The sequence below is a fragment of the Oryctolagus cuniculus genome, chromosome 12 (genome assembly GCF_964237555.1).
Source record: "Oryctolagus cuniculus chromosome 12, mOryCun1.1, whole genome shotgun sequence".
Taxonomy (NCBI): Eukaryota; Metazoa; Chordata; class Mammalia; order Lagomorpha; family Leporidae; genus Oryctolagus; species Oryctolagus cuniculus.
The window spans coordinates 102751223-102775248 of record NC_091443.1 but is presented as its reverse complement, the minus strand read 5'-3'; the positions used below and the strand labels follow the sequence as shown (position 1 = coordinate 102775248).

Here is a 24026-nt window from a genome sequence, read left to right as displayed (position 1 = left end):
ACACAATCTTGGGTTTGAGACCTATCTCCACCCTTGGGAAGTTTTTCTTTCCTTCCTTCTTCCCTCCCTCCCTCCTTCCCTCCCTCCCTTCCTTCCTTCCTTTTTAAAGATTTATTTATTTATTTATTTGAAAGGCAGAGTTACAGAGAGGCAGAGGCAGAGAGAGAGAGAGAGAGAGAGAGAGAGAGAGAGAGAGGTCTTGCATCCACTGATTCACTCCCCAAATGGCCACAATGGCCAGAGCTGGGCTGACCTGAAGCCAGGAGCCAGGAGCTTCTTCCAGGTCTCCCATGCAGGTGCAGAGGCCTAAGCATTTAGGCCATCTTCTACTGCTTTCCCAGGCCATAGCAGGGAGCTGGATTAGAAGATGAGCAGCAAGGACTTGAACTGGTGCTCATATGGGATGCTGGCATTGCAGGCAGTGGCTTTACCCACTATGCCTCAGCACCAGCCCTTAGGGGAGGTTTCTTAATCTGAATAAACGAACCTATGCCTTCTCATTGTAGAGATGGAGACACCATCTGCTCCCAGGGTTGCTGTGGTATGAGATGAGGGTGGCAGATTATGACTGTGCCCGATACTGAACCCGAGGACTTGGGGGCATTCTGGGAATGCCACTTACTGCCCTTTCTTATTTCTTGAGGTTACTTCTGAGGCTGCAGTTGGCTCTCTACATCTGGTGGCTGGGACATGAGATTACAAAATGCTCATAACATAACTGATAAGATACCTCGATTATCTACTTCAGAATCTGTGCTAACCCTCAGTTGAGGGTGCAGCCAAGGGCTGGAATTGGGGTAAAGGACTGGGATAAAGTACTTCCCGCTCAAGAAAGGCTACTCTGGCTAACTTACACTTGATTCTTCAACAACACGACTTAGAAGATTCTGAGCAAGCAGGTGACTTGACAGACAGTGGTAAGAATACTATGGGATGTCAAACGGTCTGGAGATGGGAGAGGGATACAGAAGCAGGGAGATCAAGTGGGCAATGTAATTACAATAGAAAGAACCCTTGGACTAAAGCTATGGGAGCCCAGGCAGCTTATTTAAGCTGGTGAGGTTCAATCTCTCCTGTACGAATTATAAAGCTTCATTCACTACTAGGCTGTGTTTTGGCATGCCTACACTGCAACAATGTTCTAAAAGTCTACTTCCTGCACTAATCCAAACTTCTGATGATAAAGGATAAAATTAGCAGGTGTGGAAACAAAACGTGGAGGGAGGGAAGGTGTGCAAGCTGTTCAGAAAGTTGAAAATACAAGATTTAATGATTAATTCCACACGAGAGGGTACCAGGAAGAGAGGAACCAAGAAGACTTTGAGTTTATCCTTCCAGACTGTGGTGCTGTTAGTTCCAGGAGGGTCTTGTTTGGGAGAAAGATGATGAAAGCTGTTTAAACAATATGAAGTCAAAGCTGAAAATAAATCATCGTGTTTAGGTCTGGACACCTGCCCAGCCCGCGGTGTGTGTGGGAGCCTCCTACGCACCTCACAGTAACCCCAGCCTCACCCTGCGGGATACTTAGGGGCTGACACACAAACCCTACCTGGGACCAGTTTCCTGCAGCTAAATGTGGCGGGCAGTCCATTCTGGCACAGGACTTGTGAGACGATGCCTTGGGCCCCGGGCACAGCTCATCCGAGAGGTTCAGAAAGCTGCCATCCGTCAGCAGCTGCCGACAGGTGACCCTCCGGTTCTGAGTGCCCCCGCCGCACGTCCTGGAACACTGGGGAGACGAGAGAAGGTGGAGCAGGGGCTCAGCGGGCTTTGTGCTGGTGCCACGCAGCAGTCACAGTGAGCCTCGGTATCCCCCGGCTGCCCTACCTGTCGCCATTCTTCAATGTGCCAGCTGGGCGGGCAGTCAAACTGATTGCAAGCTTGTAAGGCGTGGGGCTTTTCCTCTCTGCATTCCTCAGGGGCGGCTGGCGATTCCTCGGGATGAAGGCAGTACACGTCTCGGGTCTGGATGCCAACGCCACAGGTCGCTGAGCAGGGTCCCCAAGTGCCCATGTGCCACCTATGCCAAAATCAAGCGGGGACAGTTGAACAATGAGACAACGGGCAACAATCAGATCACAAACAAGTTCAAGTTCTTTTCTGGATGTCCAGACTCCAGAATCCATATTCAGATTCTGCAGCCTCAACACCTACACGGGACATAGTATTGAAAGGCGAGAAATGCCAGGGAAGAGTTAAAAGACCTTACTGGGGAAGGCCCACAGTGAAAAGGTTTATGGGGCCAGCACTGTGGCAAAAGGAGCTAAGCCCCTAGGCCACGGCCTGCAAAGCCGGCATTACTTATGGATGCTGGTTCAAGTCCTGGCTGCTCCATTCCCTGCTAATACTCCCGGGAAGGCAGCAGCAGTTGACCCAAGTGCTTGGGCCCCGGCCACCCACATAGGAGACCTGGATGGAGTTCCTGACTCCTGGCTTCATCCTGGCCCAGCCCTGACCATTGTGGCCAATTGGGGAGTGAACCAGGGGATAAAGGAGGATAAAAGCGCTCTCTCTCTCTCTCTCTGCCCACCCTCTGCCCTATGTAACTCTGCCTTTCAAATAATAATTTTTTTTTAAAAAAAATAAGGAGCAGGTTTGTTCCCCCTCCTGTCCTACCACCATATATCAAATGTAGAATCTGAGTTTTGTCTGGGGCAGGGTCCCAAGGCAATGGTGATTCATGTAGGTGTCAAAAGAGATTTCAAATGCTTGAAAGCACACTTCAGGGAATCTTTAGGGCACCTGGACTCATTATTTGGAATATCCCTAAGAAGATTCTTTTATGTTAACGTTGGGTTTATAACATAAGTATGTAATGTGATTCCTGTCCAATAAGATCTTGGAAAAAATCAGATTTTCTCATGAAACATCTGTGAAAATGAACAGCCAGGCAGCTGCGTTCCATGCATGCTTCCAAGCTGCCTTGAAGGAAGACTCTTCCACTTCACTCGCCCACCAGAAGCCAAGGAGAGCACCGAGTCTTCCATACCCACAACAACCCGGGACGGTAGCATGTTAAAAAGTCTCTTCTCATCTGATGGATGAGAAATTATACATGATGCTGTTGTAATCTGTGCAAATTAAACTTTTAGCACACATGCACTCTTAACTAGTCACTGGAGAGATACATCATGAGGAAACAATTTTAAAATACTTAAACATGTACCTAAGAGGATGTTGGCTCAAAGATGGTTTGTAATACCAAAGAAAAAATTAAATCAACTTTTATAAATTGCAAGGAAATCACCAAATGTTTAACAATAAAGGACAAAATAAGGTCTACTCATACAGAACAAAACTAGTGATCATGAAAATAATAAAGCAGATATATAGTTATTAACATAGAAATATGCATACATTCATGCTGTATTTTTATTACAAAAGAAAGGCAGGTCATAAAACCATGTATATGGTATATATTTTTATATATTTATTAGTGTATACAGAAAAGAAATTTGGATAGTTATACATCAAAATGTTAATAGTGATAATATCTAAATGGTAGGTTTTTTAAAAAAGATTTATTTATTTATTTGAAAAAGTTACAGAGAGGCAGAGAGAGTGGTCTTCCATGCACTGGTTTACTACTTTGATGGTCACAATGGCTGGAGCTGTGCTGATCCAAAGCTGGGAGCCAGGAGTCTCTTCTGGGTCTCCCACGAGGGTGCAGCAGCCCATGGACTTGGGCCATCTTCCACTGCTTTTCCAGGCCATAGCAGGGAGCTGGATGGGAAGTGGAGCAGCCAGGACTCAAACCGGCGCCCATATGGGATGCCGGCGCTTCAGCCTGCGGCTTTACCCACTATGCCACAGTGCCGGCCCCAAAATTATAGGATTTTTATGTTCTTTATTTCCTGCTGTATTTAAAAATTTGTATTATAAGAAAAACTCATCAGAAAAAAGCTAAGTTAGTTCTCTGAAAAAATGAATTACTATTATGTAAAAGTGATTTTCAGGTGCAGATGCTTGGCACAGCAGTTAAAACACTGTTTCAGACACCTGCATCCATACCAGGGTACCTGGGGCCAGGTTCTGGTTCCACTTCCGATTCTATCTTCTTATAAACATGTATCCTGGGAGGCTCAAGTACTTGGGTCCCTGCCATTCATGTGGGAGACCCAGACTGAGTCCTTGGCTGCTGACTCCAGCCTGGCCCAACCCTGGCTGTTGAAGGCATTAGGGGAAGTGAACCAGCCAATAGGTCACTCACTATCTGTCTGCCTCTGTCCCTCTCTCTCTCTCTCTCTCTGCCTTTCAAATAAGATTTTTGTTTTTTAACTTCAAAGGTAATTTTCAGTTTTCCTCATTTTAATATTCTATAATAAAGATCTTTTAGTTGTATAAATAGGGGGAAATGAAAATTTTCTATAATAAACATATTTTAGTTGTGTAAACAAAGAGAACAATGAAGAGCACTTAAGGCAAATATGATAGGACAAAAAGTAAATTTGTGTTTACTAAAGGCAAATTTCTCAGTGAAGACATAATACACAAATATGGAGGTAGAAGAAAAAACATTCATATTCAGGAAATGTGAGCTACTAAATATAAGGAAAATGGACAGAAATATAATTACAACTTTTAAAGCTTTAAAATGCTTCTCTAAGCCCTTGGAATATCAGTAAGGAAAATACAAATAAGAATACAGAAAATTTAGGGGTTGGTGTTGTGACATCCCATACCAGTGCCAGTTCAAGTCCCAGCTGCTCCAATGCCAATCCAGCTCCCTGCTAATGCACATGGGAAAATGGCAGAGGGCGGCCCGAGTGCTTGGGCCCCTGCCACCCATGTGGGAGACCTGGATGGAGTTCCAGGCTTCTGGCTTTGGTTTGGCCTAGATAGGGCCATTGTAGAAATTTGGGGAATGAGCCTGTAGATGGAAATTCTCTGTCTCTATAACTCTGCCTTTTAAGTAAGTAAATAAATAAATCTTTAAAAATACATAGAAAATTTAATAATACACTTGAAAATATTGATGAAAAAGACAATTTTTGGGAAACTATAAAAGCTTCATTCAAGAAAGATACCGACCCCTGCTCTTTGTGGTCTGGTTTAACACATTTGCAAGAGGCAGGTGAATTTCTCTATTATTTTAAATGTTTCAGAGTAGAAGTTGAAAGTGTTTTAATGCATATTACGAAGCTGGCAAAAATCCAAGCACAAACTCTGACATAGAAAGAAAAATAATTTGCATGTGATTAAATACTAAATCCTAAACAAATTATAAATCCTAAGGAAAAGAAAAGCAAGTTAATCAAAAGACTGAAACAATACTAAATTAATACTGTGGACTGAATGTTTGAGCCACCCCCAAACCCCTATGTTGAGATTCTCTCCCCCAGTGTCTTAGTGTTTGGAGATGAAACTCACAGGAAGTAACTAGGGTTAGATGGATCATGCGGGTGGGATTAGCGCCCTTAGGAGAAGAGACAGCAGGGAGCCTGCTCCGTTTCCACCCATGAGGACACAGCGGACTGTAAGCCGGCAGGAGAGCCCTCAGAAAACGACTCCTACTGGACTTGGATCTTGGGTTTCCCAGCCTCCAGAGCTGCAAGAAAATAAAGTTTGATTCTTGAAACCACCAGCCAGTGGTATTTTGCTAAGGAAATCCAAGCTGAAGAATATACTATACTTCCTGACTACAAGGAACTTAATTAGATATTTCCCCAATATTTAGAAATTATACAATAATATTTTAAAACATCCCTGGGTCAAAGAAGAAATCAGAATGGAAATTTGATAACATGTTTAATGCATGTTAATAAAAGTATAAAAGTTCAAAATTTGTAGGATGAAGCCTACTAAGATTAGAAGAAAACCAATAGTCTTAAATGCATATTAAAAAAAAAAGGGTTAAAAATAAGAGTCTAAGGCCTGATTACTACAAGGAGATACAAACTTTGAATGTTTGTATTTTTATTTATTTGCGAGACAGAGAGACAGAGAACACTCCCATCTGCTGGTTCCCTCTCCAATGGTTCCCATCCCACAGTGCCTGAGGTTGGCCCAGGGCCAGAGCCAGGAGCCCGGAGCCAGGAGCTCAATTCAGGTCTCCCTTGTGGGTGGCAGCGACACAACCACTTGAGCACCACTGATGTCCTGCCGGGGTCCACACTGATAGGAAAGTGGGGTCAGAGGCCAGAGCGGGGAAAAGAGTCCAGTCCCTCCCAAGTGGACTGTGAGCATCTCACGCCACCATCCTGACCACTAGATGAGTGCCTGCCCCTTGAACTGGCTTTTAATTCTAGACATTTCACAAATTCAGTTAATAAAAACACAACGTGTAAACATAATTTAGTAGTTCTATTCATTTAGCACATGCATAACTGCAAATATTCAGAACAAAGTCTAGAGTACTCCAGTATCTCTGTACTTTTGTCGAGCAAGATGAAAAAACTTTAGCAACCTTGAGCTACTCTTATCTGTTACTATTGTTGAGAATTCTCTTTTTCCCTTGGCTCTTTCCATACATCTTTGCTTTATTATTACTAGTATTACTTTAACTGTACGTATTTGTGTGTTACAGGGTGATAATTTGAAACACGTACTTGATGTGTGATGATCAAATCAGGTTGGTTTTTCACTATATTTTCATTATTTCCTCTGTTTCTGTATGTATTTTGCTTGATATTTTTGAGTCTACTCTCCCCTCTGCTATTTTTTTTAATATTTATTTACTTATTTATTTGAAAGTCAGAGTTAGAGAGAGAGAGAGATCTTTCATTTGCTGGTTCACTCCCCAGATGGCCCCAACAGCCAGGGCTAGGGCAGGCTGAAGCCAGGAGCCTACAATTCCATATGAGTCTCCCATATGGGTGGCAGAGACCCAAGGACTTGGGTCATCTGCTGTTTTCCCAGGCGCATTAGCAGGGAGCTGGATTGGAAGTGGAGCAGCCAGGACTTGAACCAGCACTCATATGGGATGTTGATGCGGTGAGGGGCAGCTTAATCCACTGTGCCACAACGCTGGCCCCAGTCCCTGTGCTGTCATTTATTTACAGAGCACTGGAATACTTTAAAGGGCTCACTCAACAACTCTAGGATTCATCAAAATCATTTCTACCCTCACAAACACTATGAGAGCTAAAAGCACTCCAACTGTAATCAACCCCTTCAGGTTGTAAAGTTTTACAAGGCTTTATTGTTCAATATTATTTTTATTTTAAAGCTCGTAAATCAGTCATTATTATTGATTTTCACTGTCAATGGCTTTTCTGAAAACAAACAAAAAAAATCAATGATGTTTACAATGTGCTTTGGTCATCATTCATTCTTGTATCACAGACTTTCCTGCCAGGATCATTTGCTTGCTTAATGAATCCAAGCTATAAGCATTGTCTTCAGTGGAAGTTTGCGTTTTTCTTCCTCTAGCCAGGCTAACATAATAGCAGTTAATGCTGATTGATCACCACGTGCCACTTCACTCATTTAATCTGCACATACCTCATCCCAGGACTGGAGTGCGCTGACTACTCCAATCTGAAAGTCTCCTTAGTTCATCCTGGTAGCGAGTGTTTCACTAAGCACACGACTGTAGGTTGGTGGTTATTTTGTTCTGAGCCACCAGAAGACAGCATTTCATTATTTCTCACGAGAAGAAAATGGTCGGTTTCGCTGTTCTTTCTCCTGTGAATCTTTTCTCTCTGGTGGATTCAAGATTTTCTTTATTTTTGGAGTCCAAAAGCTTAACAGCCATGTATCTGGGTGTAGATGTCCTTTCATTTATCCTGCTTGGAATGTGTTGTGGCTCTGATTCTTACAACTCATACTCTCCATTAATTCTGAAATAGTCTCAGCTATTATCTCTTTGAATACTAACTATTGCTTTCCGTGTGCAGCTCCATTTAGATATAAGGTTGATATTCTGAGTACTCCCCCGTGTCTTACTTCTGGTACGTTTTTCACATATCTCTTTACCTTGGTAATTTATTCAGACCTCTCCTCCAGTTCACCACAGTCCATAGCTTTTCAATTTCAATGATTATATTTTTTGCTTCTAGGTATTCCATTAGGCTGAATCATGCGAATTTGCAAAATTTCACCATCTTTGATCAAATTGGAATCTTCACTTATTTCAACCTAAATTGTGTTCTTTTAAAAATCTTTCAGATGTTTTTGACAATTTATTATTTCTAGTTTAGATTTTTTAATCTCCCATCATATCTTCTTTTTTTAGATTTATTTATTTATTTGAAAGGCAGAGTTACAGAGAGGCAGAGAGAGAGAGGGAGGGATGGTGAGAGAGAGAGAGAGAGAGAGAGAGAGAGAGAGAGAAAGAGACAGAAAGAAAGGTCTTCCATCCGCTGCTTCACTCCCCAAATGGCTACAACAGCTGAAGATGGGCTGATCTGGAGCCAAAACTTTTTCCTGGTCTCCCATGCAGGTGCAGGGACCCAAGGACTTGAGCCATCTTCTATTGCTTTCCTAGGGGACAGCAGAGAGATGGATTGCAAGTGGAGTAGGCGGGACTTGAAGCATTGCCCATATGGGATGCCAGCACTGCAGCTGGTGGCTTTAACAGCTACACCAGCCCTGGTCTTATATCTCTACATTCATTAGCAGGTCAGCATGTGGGCACAGTGGGATCAGCTACCCCTGCAATACCAGCATTCTGTATGAGAGCAGGATTGAGTCCTGGCCAACTCTACTTCTCATCTACTCCCTTCTAATGCACCTGGGAAAGCAGCAGAAGATGACCCAAATATTTGGGTTCCTGCACCCATTTGGGAGATCTGGATGGAGTTCTGGGCTCCTGGCTTCTACCTAGCCCAGACCCAGCCATTGTGGCCATTTGGGGAGTGAACCAGAAGATGGAAGGTCTGTCTGTCTGTCTGTCTCTCTCCCCTTCTCCCTTTCTCTCTCTCCCTCTGTAACTCTGCCTTTCAAATAAAACAATCTTAAAATGAAATAAAATGTTAAATTTATGTTAACATTCTGTACTCGATAATTCCAATATCTGATTCTGCTGCTTCCCACACACTGTTTCTTCATGAGTTACTGTTTGGTTTCTGATTATCAGCTCATTCTTGTTAGCTCCTTGTGGGAATCTTACAACCTGGGCAGGAGACCCATTCCTCTGTATGGGATTTGTATTACCTCCATCAGAACCAGTGTGAACTTCCTTCGGGGGTCAGAGGGAGTGACTATAAGCTGCACTCCCATGTGAATGGCTGCGTGTGGTTTTCAGATTCTCACTGGAGCACCGGAGACCTTGGGATTCTTTGTGTTCAGAGGCTAGCTGAAGACAGAGCTCCTCTTGCAATCTCTCTTTAGGGGATGATGTTTTCTATTCCTAGTTTTAGTAATTTGCCTTTTCGAGGAGGTAGATTCTGACTCTGTATGGAGATTTCTCTTCCTCACCTTCTGCAGGCCCACGGACTTGTCTGTTTGCCAGGCAAAGCATGTTCAAGCCACACATCCAGGTCACTAGCACCGGGTTCCATTCCAGACTCAGGCTCAAGGTTGGTTTTGGCCTGTGAGAATTTCTCTTACTTTCTTACAAACTTCACGGAGGTGTGTTCTCTATATTTCACCCAGTATTTTAGAAGCCCTGTTGGCAGGGCTGTGAAGACACCTGGTCCAGCTCTTGGCCACAAGTGGATGTGCACTGTTCACACACACAGCAAGGTTCATCCTGATGGTCCCTCAGTGCTTGGAAAACTGTTCTTTTGTCTTCTGGAAACTGGTTATCAACGCGTGATTTGTGTCTTCATGCCTGGTAGCTTTTAATAATTCCTCATTATTCCTGATTTTCTGCACTTTTCTGGACTTTCACTGTTTCATGGGGATTTTTTATTTATTGCTCTTGATTTCAGGATTGGGAATCTTTCCTTACTGAACGGATTATTTCCTATCTTACTCCTCTGACATTACTTCTATATGTATTTTTTAAAACAAGATGTATTTATTCACTTGAAAGACAGAGAGAGACAGAGATGGCTTCCATCTGCTGGCTCACTCACTCCCCAGATGGCTGCAGCAGTTAGGTGTGGGTTCAAGAAGCCAGGAGCCTGGAACTGCATCCCGGTCCCCAACACAGGTGGCAGGTGCCCTAGCACTTGGGCCGTCGTCCACTGCTTTCCCAGGCGTATTAGCAGGGAGACGCATCAGAAGGGAGTAGTCAGGACTCGGACCAGCACTCTGACAAGGGAGTTCAAAACTCCCTTGTGTTTGTGTCCCAAGTGCAGGCCTAACCCACCGTCCCACAGTACTGACCTGCTACCTCTATATTTCGTCCCTTTTCCCTAATCTTCAACTTTCTGCGTTTTTAAAAGATTTATTTATTTATTTGAAAGTCAGAATTACAGAGAAAGGTGGAGAGAGGGAGTGGAAGAGTGTAAGAGAAAAAGAGAGAGAGATATCTTCCTTCCACTGATTTACTTTGCAGATCGCTGCAGTGGCTGGGGCTGGGCTGGGTTGAAGCTCAGAGCTTCTTCCAGGTCTCCCACATGAGTTATAGAAGATCAAGCACTTGGGCCATCCTCCACTGCTTTCCTAGGCTCATTAGCGGGGAGTTAAATTGGAGATGGAGCAGTTGGGACACGAACCAGTGGCCATACAGGATGCCAGAGTTGAAATGGCATCTTAACCTGCTACGCCACAACGCTGGTCCCAGCTTTCTGTGTTTTGATTCATTTGATTCCCTGAGTGTCATCTTCAAGTCACCAATTACTTAATTGCTTGTAATTCTTATATTTCCTTGATTTTTTTCCATTTCCAATTAAAAAAAATTTTTTTTTTGACAGGCAGAGTGGACAGTGAGAGAGAGAGACAGAGAGAATGGTCTTCCTTTTTCCGTTGGTTCACCCTCCAATGGCCACTGTGGCCGGTGCGCTGTGGCCAGTGCACTGCGCTGATCCAAGCCAGAAGCCAGGTGCTTCTCCTGGTCTCCTATGCGGGTGCAGGACCCAAGCACTTGGGCCATCCTCCACTGCACTCCCGGGCCACAGCAGAGAGCTGGCCTGGAAGAGGAGCGACTGGGACAGAATCCGGTGCCCCGACCGGGACTAGAACCTGGTGTGCCGGTGCCACAGGCGGAGGATTAGCCTAGTGAGCCACGGAGCCAGCCTTAAAATATTTTTTAACTGGATTACTGCCTGTTTCTAGTTCATAATTTCTAATTTTATATGGGTATTATTTATTAATTTATGTCTACAAAGTTGCTAATACCACTTAAAGTCCTTTTTGGACTGCTCTTGCATTTTAGTTTCATTGGGAATCCAAATTTCAACCATCACTTTTCCAACTACTTTTGTCAGTATTAGATTTTTTTTCATTGCTTTGGAATTTCGATTTGCAGGTTCAGTGTGAAGGGTGGGGTTCTCCCTCTCTGTCTGCCTTAATATTTTTGTTTCTCAACAAGCTTTGCTTGCCTCTAGGGTCCCTCATCTAGAACCAGTTCTTAACATGGACAACACTGCCCCGAAACACTGTAAGACACGCAGACCCCGCCACTGGGCCCACCAGCAGGCAGGAACAACAGGCTGTGTCTGGCCCTGGGCTAACGTTGTGTCTGTCTCCCACTCTCCCAGGAGAGCAGCCCCATATAAACAATGACTTCCGGTTGTGACTCTGGTTATAACCATCAGCAGCTTCCTCTTAGAAGGAAGCAGTGACCCTGGGCCTTTCCTATGAATCAAAAGGAAGATGCCAGTCCCTCCTGTCCATAGAAACCCAACCCATGTACCACAGCTGCCCCTGGGCCTCATGCGCCCAAGCACCCCAGATTCAGTTCCACTCCCATTCTCTCCCCAGCCCATGGCATTGCCTTGTTCTCTATTTTAATGTCTCCTTCTAAATTTTTCTTCTTTGTTTATTTGAGAGGCAGAAAGACAGAGAGAGAGAGAGTGAGCTCCCATCTGCTGGTTTACACTCCAAATGCCAAAAATGGTTGGGGCTGAAGCCCCAGAGGTCGTAGGAAGGCAATCCAGGTCTCCCATGTGAGCAGCAGGAACCCAAGAACTTGAGAGACCATTGCTGCTTCCAAGGTCTGTATTAGCAGGAATCAGGAGCTAGAGCCAGGACTTGAACTCAGGCCTGGGATGCGGGCATCAACTGCAAGCCCTTAATGTTGGGTTAAATGGGGTAGCACTAATTTCCCCCTTTAATACTGCCTCTGTCCGTGAGCTGTATTTGGAAAAGTTTGGGAAGTTGCAATATCTTAATTGGAAGTCTATTAGTTAGACTATATTGATTATATCTTAATTCCAGTAACTTTGGATGTGAGAGGAGTCTCCAACAGTGGTTGTAAAGGTTCTATCCTGGAGACAGTCAGGTTATAGGGATAACTAACTGGAAGGTTTCTGTTTCACTGTTCAAACAGTGCAAATTAAATATGGACATTATCTGGCGTAACTTTGGGATGATCATCCTTCAAGAAAGTTGACAGCTCGAAGAATCACGAGAGTCACAAGGGACTAGGGATGGAACTCCTTGTAGTCAAGGAACCGGCAACAGTTTCTTACTGACAGACATGAACCAAACACAGAAGTAGGTACCAGAAACACATCACCCTCGCCTTTTGCTTTCCTACCCCTTCGTCCCCCACTAGCTGTGCTGAAATCCGTAGGCTTCCTCGGACTACTGCGCCCACGACGCAGCCCTGTGGGATTCTACAGGCTGCTGGCTCACTCCTGGAAAAAGCAAACTCCATAAATAGCAGTTGCAGGATAGACCAAGGGGAGGAACTCCATAAGAACAAATAAACCCACATCACCCCACCAAGGAGAGTCCCAGCTAATCCATCAAATGCATTTGCCCGTGGGTAAATAAAGACCCACTGGCTGTCCACCCCAGTCTCAGCGGTAAGTTTCACCCTGGGGTGATATTTTACTGCTATTGCCCTTGGAGTCAGTAAATATTTGTATGGAAAATATTATGCGACACCCTGTTCCTGTTATTCCTACACCAGCGGTTTCTAGAACCTAAAACATTTTTGTAAACTTACCTTTATTTTGGCAACAAACCTTTGTCTTTGCTGTTTTTTTTTCCCCAATAGAATACTTAACCTTCAACAAGTTTATTAAATTTGCAACTTTGAAATGAGGGGTAGTATTTCCTTTCACATAAAAACAGACTCTTAATTTTGCACAGTGGCCAAGACACATTGTCTGTTCTGGTATTCCTAGCGAGGCAGCTCTGTGGGCAAGAGATTTCTAAGGAAGAAAGCAGGTGGGAGCTCTGGCTGGGAGCAGGGAGACCCCGCACACAGGATGAGGCAGGAACACGCAAGTCGGCCCTCTTCAGCCCCCGTCACAGTCTCCGGATTTGCTAAATCTTGCTCTGGTTTGAGGGCAAAGGAAGGAGAATACTGCAGACCACACTGAACCTGACCTCCTGGCCGGGTCAATCATAGGCCGTCATTCTTAGAAAAGGAGCCGCGAGCGTCTCACAGTACTCCAGTGAGGACATGGGGGTCACTGGACAAGGGCCAGGAGGAGTCTGAAGCTGGGAGTGAAAAATGTACTTCTTGCCGGCACCGCGGCTCACTAGGCTAATCCTCCGCCTGCAGCACGGGCACACAGGGTTCTAGTCCCGGTCGGGGCGCTGGATTCTGTCCCGGTTGCCCCTCTTCCAGGCCAGCTCTCTGCTGTGGCCAGGGAGTGCAGTGGAGGATGGCCCAAGTACTTGGGCCCTGCACTGGCATGGGAGACCAGGAGAAGCACCTGGCTCCTGCCTTTGGATCAGTGCGGTGCACCGGCCGCGGCGGCCATTGGAGGGTGAACCAACGGCAAAGGAAGACCTTTCTCTCTGTCTCTCTCTCTCTCACTGTCCACTCTGCCTGTCAAAAAAAAATGCACTTCTTGAAAGTGAAAATGGGGGGAGGGGGGTGGTGCTGTGGCATAGCCAGTTAACCCGCTGCCTACAGTGCTAGTATCCCATATGGGTGCCGGTTCTAGTCCTGGCTGCTCCACTTCCGATCCAGCTCTCTGCTGTGGCCTGGGAAAGCAGAAGAAGATGGCCCAAGTCCCTGGGCCCCTGCACTCATGTGGGAGAGCTGAAGGAAGCTCCTGGTTCCTGGCTTCAGATCGGCGCAGCTCCGGCCATTGCAGCCAATTGGGGAGTGAACCAGCGGATGGAGGACCCCGGCCTCTCCTTCTGTCTCTGTGCAGCTCTGACTTTCAAATAAATAAATCTTTAAAAAAAATGAAAATTGGAGTTCAGTGGACTGTGGGGATCAGGAATTTCAACGTCTTTCTCCATTACTCACACTTCAGCAGCTAAGCCAGAGAGCTACGGGAGGCACCTGCAACCCGCTGTGAGGCAGACGGGGGGGGGGGGGGGGGGGGGCGGCTCTACCCCATGTCCCTGATCCATTTCAGTTCTCTTTCAACCGTTCACATTTCTTCTCTGTTACATGTCCAAGATAAGGATCTGACTGCACATTCCACTAAAGCTCATTTTAAAAGTGAGAAGGAGCCAATGATCCCTTTTACCAGACTCAACTTACTGCAAGGTGCGGAGGGGCTCCAGGGAGAAGATACAGTGTGTGCAAAGGCCCAGTGGCATGAGCAGGCATGAGCATGGGACGCAGGGAATAAATAATTTAGTGTGGTTAATGAGCAAGTTCCTTGTGTGTGTGTGTGTGGGGGGGGTATGTCTCTGTAACTCTGCCTTTCAAATAAATAAATAAATCTTTAAATATTTAAATAAAAAAGTTAGAATCGGGGTCACAAAGCAATTTGTATGCTGTTATGTGTTGAACGGTTCCTCTCCCCCGAAAGATGCTAAAGTTGTAACCTCCAGTGCTTGCTTGGAGACAGTCGGCTGAGTTCAGCAGAGGTTGCTGGTGTGGGCACAAATCCACTAGGAAGTGGTGTCTTTATAAAAAAGGAGGCTTTGGAACACAGAGACTCACAGAAAGAAAATGCTGATGAGCACAAGGAGGGTGCCACTCACGCTCTACGGGATGCGGTGAACTTCACGCCCGGGACTGGCTGGGAACAGGCTCCAGCCCCCCGCCCTCAGAAGGAACCCACCTACTGACACCTGGCTTGTGGACACGGTCTCCTGATGTGGGAGACAATAAGATTTCTGTTCTTTAAGTCCCTGGGCTTGCGGTTCCTGGTGAAGACAGCCCCGAAACAAAAACCCAAGCCAAAGTAAAGAATGCAGATTTTCACCCAAAAGTGAAGTCGCTGGAGGGCTTTCCATAGGAGGTTTACATGGCCGCCCTGTCATTTAGAGAGTCCCGGCTTGTCCTCTGCTAGTCACACATGTGCGTACAGAGCAGAGCAGGACCACGAGAGGCAGGGGTGCATTTAGAAGCCGCTGAAACAGCCCAGGGGAAGCCCATCTGAGCAAGGCAGTGGCCACGGGGCTACGACAGGACAGGTCCACAAAGTGCTGAGGAGTGAACTGTCCAGGAGGCTAGGTGCATGTCGTCAGAGAAAGAAAAGGGGGAAAGGCCACTGGTGGTGAATGCCAGCTAAAAGGGAACTCAGATAAAATGAGAGGAATGTTTGATTGGACTTGGCCTTGAAAAGGTAAATTGCAAAATCTCAGCTCCAGCTATTTATCTCCTATTGAACTTCACTTCAGTTGTGATGAATGGCAAAACTGTGTGCACTAACTCCTAGGATGAACAGAGAGTGAATTGTGAATTGTTTTGCATTTGGCATACACTTTTTGGGAAAAAAATATGACACACTGACACACGCCGGCTATGTTCATTTTCAGAGCAAGAGTGCAGCAGGGTCACTAACAGGAAGGGACCAGTGCACGTGGTATCAGTGGTCCTGGGGCTTCTTTCAATGCAGACAGGCAAAGCGTCCCCACCCGAAGGCCACTTCACGTTGCCGCCTTTTTCATTCTCTTTGTCTTAGCTGCTGCCTGGTTTACCTCTGCCCTGTCCTCACTTGTCAGTGCCTGGGCTAGAAGCAGAGGACAGAGGTCCATGCGAACATGGAATAAGATTTGAAACTAGAAACCACAGATACCTGGGCTTGTTGGGTTCTGCTTTCTTATTTTTACTCTTCTTTGTTGAGAGCTATAGACTTTCACGCTAAGACTGTAGTCACCATTTCTAACTGCGCAAGTGGCAAACCATTTCACTGATAGATTTTGCAGAAAGAGAGTGCTGGTGAGTGTGGATGTGGGGGGTGAGGGGGCTGGCCGTGACCGGGCTGGAAGTCCAGGGCCAGCTCTGTCAGTCATGCACCGTGCGGGCTCCTGCTGCTTCCATTCTGCCACCTGGACAAGGCCAAGTCTGGACTGGACAGATGACCTCTACAGAGAAACACTCCACGTTTGGGCTTTACTTTGTGGTACACACAGGGTTTGCATGAAGTTCACTGAAAATGCACATTATGAAAGAATAGCTATACGTGGATTTCAGAATTTTTTTTTTTTTTTTGACAGGCAGAGTTAGACAGTGAGAGAGAGAGAGACAGAGAGAAAGGTCTTCCTTCCATTGGTTCTCCCCCCAAATGGCCACTACAGCCGGCGCTGCACCAATCCAAAGCCAAGAGCCAGGTACTTCCTCCTGGTCTCCCATGCAGGTGCAGGGCCCAAGCACTTGGGCCATCCTCCACTGCCTTCCCGGGCCACAGCAGAGAGCTGGACTGGAAGAGGGGCAACCGGGACTAGAACCCAGTGCCTGTATGGGATGCCAGCACTGCAGGCAGAGGACTAGCCAAGTGAGCCACAACGCCGGCTCCTCAGATTTTTTTTCATCAAAATAAATTCATCTTTTCATTTCATTTTTCCACAACCCTTTTAAAGTATGCTCGTATAATTTAGTGTGTGTGCATCGGTAAGTCAACAACCATGCAAACTCCATTTTGCAGATACAGAAAACCTGCACATTAATTGGTTATGTATTCATTCCCCTAATTTCTGAAAGAATGCGAGGTTACTAATAAGAAGAGTGTGAGCCACTTTTTACCAAGCAGAGACTCATTAGGGCAGTGGTACTCAAACTTCTACAGAGCGGAACCCCTGATTGTGCACAACCATCAGCAATGGACAAGTTTGTTCCCCTGTTTTAAGAGGTTTACAGCTGCAGGTGCCGCAGCTCACTAGGCTAATCCGGCGCCAGCACCCCGGGTTCTAGTCCCGGTTGGGGCGCCGGATTCTGTCCCGGTTGCCCCTCTTCCAGGCCAGCTCTCTGCTGTGGCCAGGGAGTGCAATGGAGGATGGCCCAAGTGCTTGGGCCCTGCACCCACATGGGAGACCAGGAGGAAGCACCTGGCTCCTGCCTTCGGATCAGAGCAGTGTGCTGGCCATAGCAGCCATTGGGGGGTGAACCAAAGGAAGGAAGACCTTTCTCTCTGTCTCTCTCTCTCTCTCACTGTCTACTCTGCCTGTCAAAAAAAAAAGTTTACAGCACATAGAAAAGGATGTATGGACTGTGGAATCCTTAAAACACCTCTGCAAAAGCCCGGATCAGAATGAGAGGGAGGCACACTCGGGAATTCCTGTAGGATGCTCTAAGCATTTCCAGAGAAGACAGTGCACATACAGTGATGTTGGCGCCTACGGATATAGGAGTGGCTTCCACGATCTTCTTTTTATTTGAGAGGCAGACGGACACAGAGGCATAGATAGAACGAGAGAGCTCATATCCTCTGACTCAATCCCCAGTGCCTGGGAGTCAGGAGCCCAGAACTGAGCCCAGGTCTCTCAGTCACCTCAGCCATCACTGCTGCCCCCCAGCAACTGGAGGCAGGTGGGGAGCTTGGCACTCGCTGACCCCAGACTCCGACACGGCACACGGGCACCTAACCTGCTAGGCCAAACACCTGTTCCAGATGCCACTGTTTCTGATGAAGGAGTTAAAAGGGAACAGCAAGCATAAATAGGGACACTGAAACGGAATTGCGGGCTGTGCACTTCGTTAAGGTAATAACTGCTCTGCCAAACACCTGCCCCTACAGCAATGCTTTTTTAAAAAATGTGACTGATCTGATCATGTCCACCATGTTCTCCCCACTTCAAGGTTTGAGTAATGCTTCTAACATGTAAATCTGATTTATCACTTCATTGCCCAAACCCTCTGTGGTTTCCTTGGCCTCTAGGGACCAAGTCCAAGTGCTGGCCACAGCCCCTACCTGTGTGTGACCTCACCCACAACGCACTGATTTCCTTTCCGCCTGGTCCCTGGAACACACAGCTCTCTTTCCTCCCCCAGGGCCTTTGCACATACTCTTGGCTCACTCTTCCTTCCACACTTCTGACCAATTACTACTCGTCTTTTAGGTTTCAACCTACAAACTTCCTCGGGGAAGCCTTCCGGGACCACCTGTCCAGTGCGCACGTGACCCCACTGACCCCTATGGGGACCTCATACTATTCTCGCTCTTGAGCCGCAATTTTATTTTTCTTTATGCTGTGTATTATGAGTGGTGTACTTATTTTATGCTTCTCTTTATTTAACATCTGACATCTGCCTCATCCCAAGACTCAGCTTGAGAAAACAGCTCACAAGATGATATAGCCCGCGAGTTCAGTGTCATGGGGCAATATGATGAGAAATAAAACAACATTTTCCCCACTCCTTGGATTTCCTCTTGTGTCTCCTCGGTTGCCCTCTCAGCTAGACCATTGCCCAGGGGAGGGAGGTGGCCGGGGAGGACAACAGAGACTGTAGCTTTTCCAAAGACATCCAAGTCAGTGGCTCCAACTTAACGTAAGTAAAAACTGAGAAACTTACATAAGTAATGTGGATTGCTAAGGCTCATACCCTCAGGTTCTTCCTGGGCTGGCCCTGTGTGACACTAGGCCTTGGCTTGTGACACTGGTATCCCATGGCAGCCCATGCCAGAGCGCTGGCTCAAGTCCTGGCCGTTCCTCTTCTGATCCAGCTGCATGCTAACTGTGCTTGAAAAGGCAGCTGAAGAGGGACCAAGGCCTTGGGCCCTGGCCACCCATGTGGGAGACCTGAGTGGAGTTCCTGGCTCCTGGCTTCAGCCTGGCTCAACCCCAGTTGGTATGGCCATCTGGGGAGTGAACCAGTGGACAGAAGATCTCTCTCTATCTCTCTGTCACTCTGCCTTTCAAACAAATAAATACATCTTGTTAAAAGGGTGTCATGGTCAACGCTACCCCCACACTCACAGTGGTTCCATGGCAATCACAGGGAATTGCTTCCAAGATCCCCAAGGATGTGCAAATCCATGGATGTGAAAGACCCTTTTTAGAAAATGGCCTGGTGTTTGCACACTTCTCCCTGTATACTTCAGGTCATCTCTGGATCACTCACTGAGCTGTGTAAGTAGCTGTTACACTGTACTGCTCACGAAATAATGACACGGAAAAAAAGTCTGCACATGTCCAATACAGGTTAATTTTTTTCCCCATGGTCAGTTTGAATTGACCAAGGCAGAACACATGGCTATGAAGTACCCACTCTACTGATGTGCTCAGAAAGCTCTCGACACACCTGACAAAATAGAGACCCTAACCCCATCCCCCACCCCCATCTCATCTCTTCTGCAGCCAGCACCCTCGCATGGGTCACGTGGGAGTGCAGTGAACCTGGCAGCAGAGCGGGCGACAGCGAGGAAGCAGATGTCCCCCAGCGCTGTGTCTGGGCCTCGCCTCGCCCACCAAGTCACCTGCTGGTCTTCAGGCATCGTCTCAGCTAGGCCATACGGCTCTGAAACAAAGCCAAGAAGGGGTCCAGCACTTCCCGAGGCCACCCAGAAGCCAGGAATATGGTTACAGATACACACACTGTACCCACCCCACTGTGATACAGATTGAGCCAGGACGAGGCACACGGAGGAGCTGGCCTCCCCTGAGATGGCGCACAAGGAAAAGCTGCTGTCGCCAGCGTGTGGAGGGCCTGATTTCCAGAGCGGCCTCCCCTTATTTGATCCCCACCCTCACCACTGTCAACGCAGTCAAGAGACTTCACGGACTCAAATCCCGAAGGTCAGGAGAGTTCCAGAAGCACGGTCTATTTCTTGCATAAAATGCAGCTATCCATACCCCAGTGTGGAAGGGGTGCGAGAACCTTTCCTGGTCACTTAGACCCCTAGATAGGGCAACACGTGCCTCCAGCCAGTGCCAGTGCCTTGTTAGATGAGCACTAGATCAACAGAGAGCCAGACAAGATACTGCAGAGAGGGGAATGGCGAGGAGTGCATTCTAATCTTTTGGCAACTAATTCTTAAATGCAGAAGAGTAATCAGGATAACAGAGGTGAGAGAGAGAGAGAGAGCAGGTAAAGATTGGGGTTTCGATCTGGAAAGATCTGTGTGGGAAACCACGGAGCTACAATCCTCTGTAGCCAACAGGGACAGAGCGCCCCCTTCTGATGGAATTCTTCAACACCTCCCAAGGGTTTAGGCAAGGACCCAGATTAGCTTTCAAACTCAACATTTCAGAACAAGGACACTAAAAAAAGTCACCTTCACCTGCTCTTTTGGGACCTGGAACGACATATCCCACACTTGGAGATCCAAGGCAAGTCCCTGCACAAGGTAGTAACACACCCCCGTGAGTCCTAGGCTCCAAACAGGAGGTCATACAGTCACTGAACAGATACGGATTAAGCACCCACTGCGTGCCAGCACTAACTGTACCCCAGATCCTGTGCTTTTGGATGAGACCTTAGGGGAAGAAATGTCCTGGAAGAGACCAAGAGAACAAACCTGCTGACCTGGTGGCACGGCTGGCAGCAGGCCGGCAGGTGCTCCTGGGTGTTTAACGTGAGCAAGTCAGGCTGCAGGCCCTGTTCGCCCACCCACGCAAGCACCTGGCTGGGGCGTAAGCCACGCAGAGAAGAGAGAGAGAGCTCTGAGGCAGTTTGGTTGATCCACCTGAGGGGAACCTGTGCGTCTCTATGCACAGGTGGGTCTCTCTGCAAGGAGGCCGCGACATCCAGACGTCTGGATCTGGCGAGGCCCTGGCCGCACGTACCTGGGCGGGCAGGGCTCCGTGTTGCAGGCCTGGCTCATTGCAGGAGGGCGGTGGAGCAGATCGCACAAGCTGTCGTTGACCGTCCGCTGCGTCTGGATGTGTACACACACGGCGATGGCTTCTTGACGGCCTGTGGGGTGGAGAGAGAGAGACAGAGAAAAAAAATGCAGTTACTTACTGCGGAAAACGAGGGCGCAAAGTGGTGGATCTCCTCGCTCTTAGGCCATTCTCATGGGGCGGCAGGTGCATTTCAGGGAACACCAGGGAAGGAGCAGCTTTGCACCATCCAAAGTCTCCCAGGTCTTGATATCTCTGCATCTTTTAAACTCGGCCCCTTTACTCCCTGTCTCCCAATTCTGCTCACTGGGAAACATGCGAGGAGCATCCCTCACCCTCCACCCACCCCTAGACCCATCCGCGTTCCAAACGAGCTCAGAGCTGGGACGTCCCCCAGAGGACTCATCAAAGTGTTCCTTCCTCTCCCAAGCGTACACAATAGTTTCCTGCAGGGGAATTTTCCTATCAGCTGCTCAAGAACAGTTTCTCTATGTCATTGCGTGTGTGCTAAATCCAATCTGCAGCTCTTCGTAAATTTTCATGATGACTTGAGTTCCTGTTCATTATTTTTTTTTAAGATTTATTTATTTTATTTTATTTTTTATTTTATTATTTTTTTTGACAGGCAGAGTGGACAGTGAGAGAGAGAGACAGAGGGAAAGGTCTTCCTTTTGCCGTTGGTTCACCCTCCAATGGCTGCCGCGGCCGGCGCGCTGCGGCCAGCGCACCGCGCTGATCCGATGGCAGGAGCCAGGAGCCAGGTGCTTTTCCTGGTCTCCCATGGGGTGCAGGGCCCAAGCACCTGGGCCATCCTCCACTGCACTCCCGGGCCACAGCAGAGGGCTGGCCTGGAAGAGGGGCAACCGGGACAGAATCCGGCGCCCCAACCGGGACTAGAACCCGGTGTGCCGGCGCCGCTAGGCGGAGGATTAGCCTAGTGAGCCGCGGCGCCGGCCTATTTATTTTATTTGAAAGTCAGAGTTACACAGAGAAGAGAGGTAGAGAAAGAGGTCCTCCATCTGATGGTTCACTCCCCAGTTGGCCGCAATGGCCAGAACTGCGCCAATCCGAAGCCAGGAGCCAGGAGCCAGGATCTTCCTACGGGTCTCCCACGTGGGTGCAGGGGCCCAAGGACTTGGGCCATCTTCTACTGCTTTCCCAGGCTATAGCAGAGAGCTGGATCAGAAGAGGAGCAGCCGGGACTTGAACCCATGCCCATATGGGATGCCAGCGGTTCAGGCCAGGGCATTAACCCGCTGCGCCACAGCGCTGGCCCTGAGTTCCTGTTCATTATTGTAACTAATAGGATCCCTATTGCTGGCAAAAGCAATGCTGAGAAAGTACACGAAATGCTGTCAGATACATTATTGGAGCTCACAATAATCTCCTAAGGCCAAAACAATGGTGCTATTATCTCCATTTGATTAATTTAATAATTAGAAGACAGGCGGGGAGAGAAACCGTGACAGCAATAAGTGGTAGAATCAAAAATAAAAGTTAATTCCTGGGGCCAGCGCTGTGGCATAGTAGGCTAAGCCTCCGCCTGTGGCACTGGCATCCTATAGGACTGCTGGTTTGAGTCCTGGCTGTTCCTCTTCTGATCCAGCTCTCTGCTGTGACCTGGGAAAGCAGCAGAAGATGGCCAAAGTGCTTAGGCCTCTGCACCTGTGTGAGACCCAGAAGCAGCTCCTGGCTCCTGGCTTTGGATCAGCCTAGTTCTGGCCGTTGTGCCCATTTAGGGAGTGAAGCAGTGGATGGAAGACCTCTCTCTGTCTCTCCTTCTCTATGTCTATAACTCTTCATCTCAAATAAATACATAAAAAATCTTTTTTTAAAAAGTTAATTCCTTTTCTCCTAAGCAGTGGTCATTTTTTCTAATATGCTTGGGATCCCACAATGCGGCAGAGCCAGCCAGGACAGGCATCTCTGTCCTTGGAGCTCAGACAAGACTGTCTGACCCCAAAGTCCATGCTCTCAATCATTATTTTTGGTCTGTTGAGACAGTAAAAGAGTTATTGGGAAATCAGAGTTGAACAAAAATACAAATCAAATTTTTGATGAAAAATATCAAATGAAAACATACTAGCAATTGACTATGCTATTTGAAATATGCAAATGTATTCAGTTTCATGCAAGAATGTGTGTTCCATTATGTTACAAGGTTGTGGTTCTTTTTTTCCAGATGCCATGTTTCAATTCATCCATTTTATAGTATTTTTCAGTACTGGCCCCAAATTGGCCCAAATTACTTAGAAATTATATATTTGTGATACTCAGCTCTTTCTAATTTATTTCCCTCTGCTGGCTGCAGTTGTAATTTATGCTCCCTGCCAGAGCTTGGTGCTGACTTAAGTCTGCAAGTGTCTTCCTTGGGCTAGTTCAATAAGCACTGGCTAAGCTGAGGTATAAGGAGACCTTGCGACAAGTTTAATAACTCTCGTTCCTACTTTCACATGTTAGTACTTCCCCAGTGACCTAACAGGGGTATGATGTTCATTTTTTTTAAAGACTTATTTATTTAACTGAAAGGCAGAGTTATAGAGAGGCAGAGGCAGAGGCAGAGAGAGAGAGAGAGAGAGAGAGAGCGTGCACGAGCCTTCCATCCACCGCTTCACTCCCCAAATGGGCACAATCCCCAGATCGCTGGTTCAATCCCTGGATGACCACAACAGCTGGAGCTGCACCAATCCAAAGCCAGGAGCTAGGAGCTTCCTCTGGGTCTCCCATGTGGGTGCAGGGGCCCAAGGACTTGGGCCATCTTCTACGGCTTTCCCAGGCCATAGCAGAGAGCTGGATTGGAAGTGGAGCAGCCGGGACTTGAACCAGCATATGTATGGGATGCTCAGGCACTGCAGGTGGTGGCTTTACCCACCACACCACAGCACTGGCACCAATGATCATTTTTTGGCAGGTTTCATTCCTTCTTTTCTTAATCTGAGAAAAATCCAGTTATCTTTTCAATGTATTTTAATTTGTAATAAAACTCTTTAACAATCAGAGATTATTCTGGAAAGTTCTCTGGAGGTGTGTAGGGGAACTTAAAGTACTACTTTTAACCATTTTGGATGGATTTCTGCAACACTCATGACACATTTTTCTGTCAC

The 24026-nt window shown here is 47.1% G+C and overlaps 1 protein-coding gene across 1 annotated transcript in view; it reads right to left on the bottom strand.

The window, feature by feature from the left end:
- Window positions 1–24026, bottom strand: part of ADAMTSL3 (ADAMTS like 3) — a 411707-nt gene that overhangs the window by 105132 nt on the left and 282549 nt on the right. Inside the window, exons 17-19 of the mRNA XM_008275279.4 lie at window positions 20866–20995; window positions 1828–2020; window positions 1550–1729 (exon numbers count right to left, since the gene is read on the bottom strand). Coding sequence (XP_008273501.2) covers window positions 1550–1729; window positions 1828–2020; window positions 20866–20995 — 503 coding nt within the window. The remainder of the gene's footprint in view (window positions 1–1549; window positions 1730–1827; window positions 2021–20865; window positions 20996–24026) is intronic.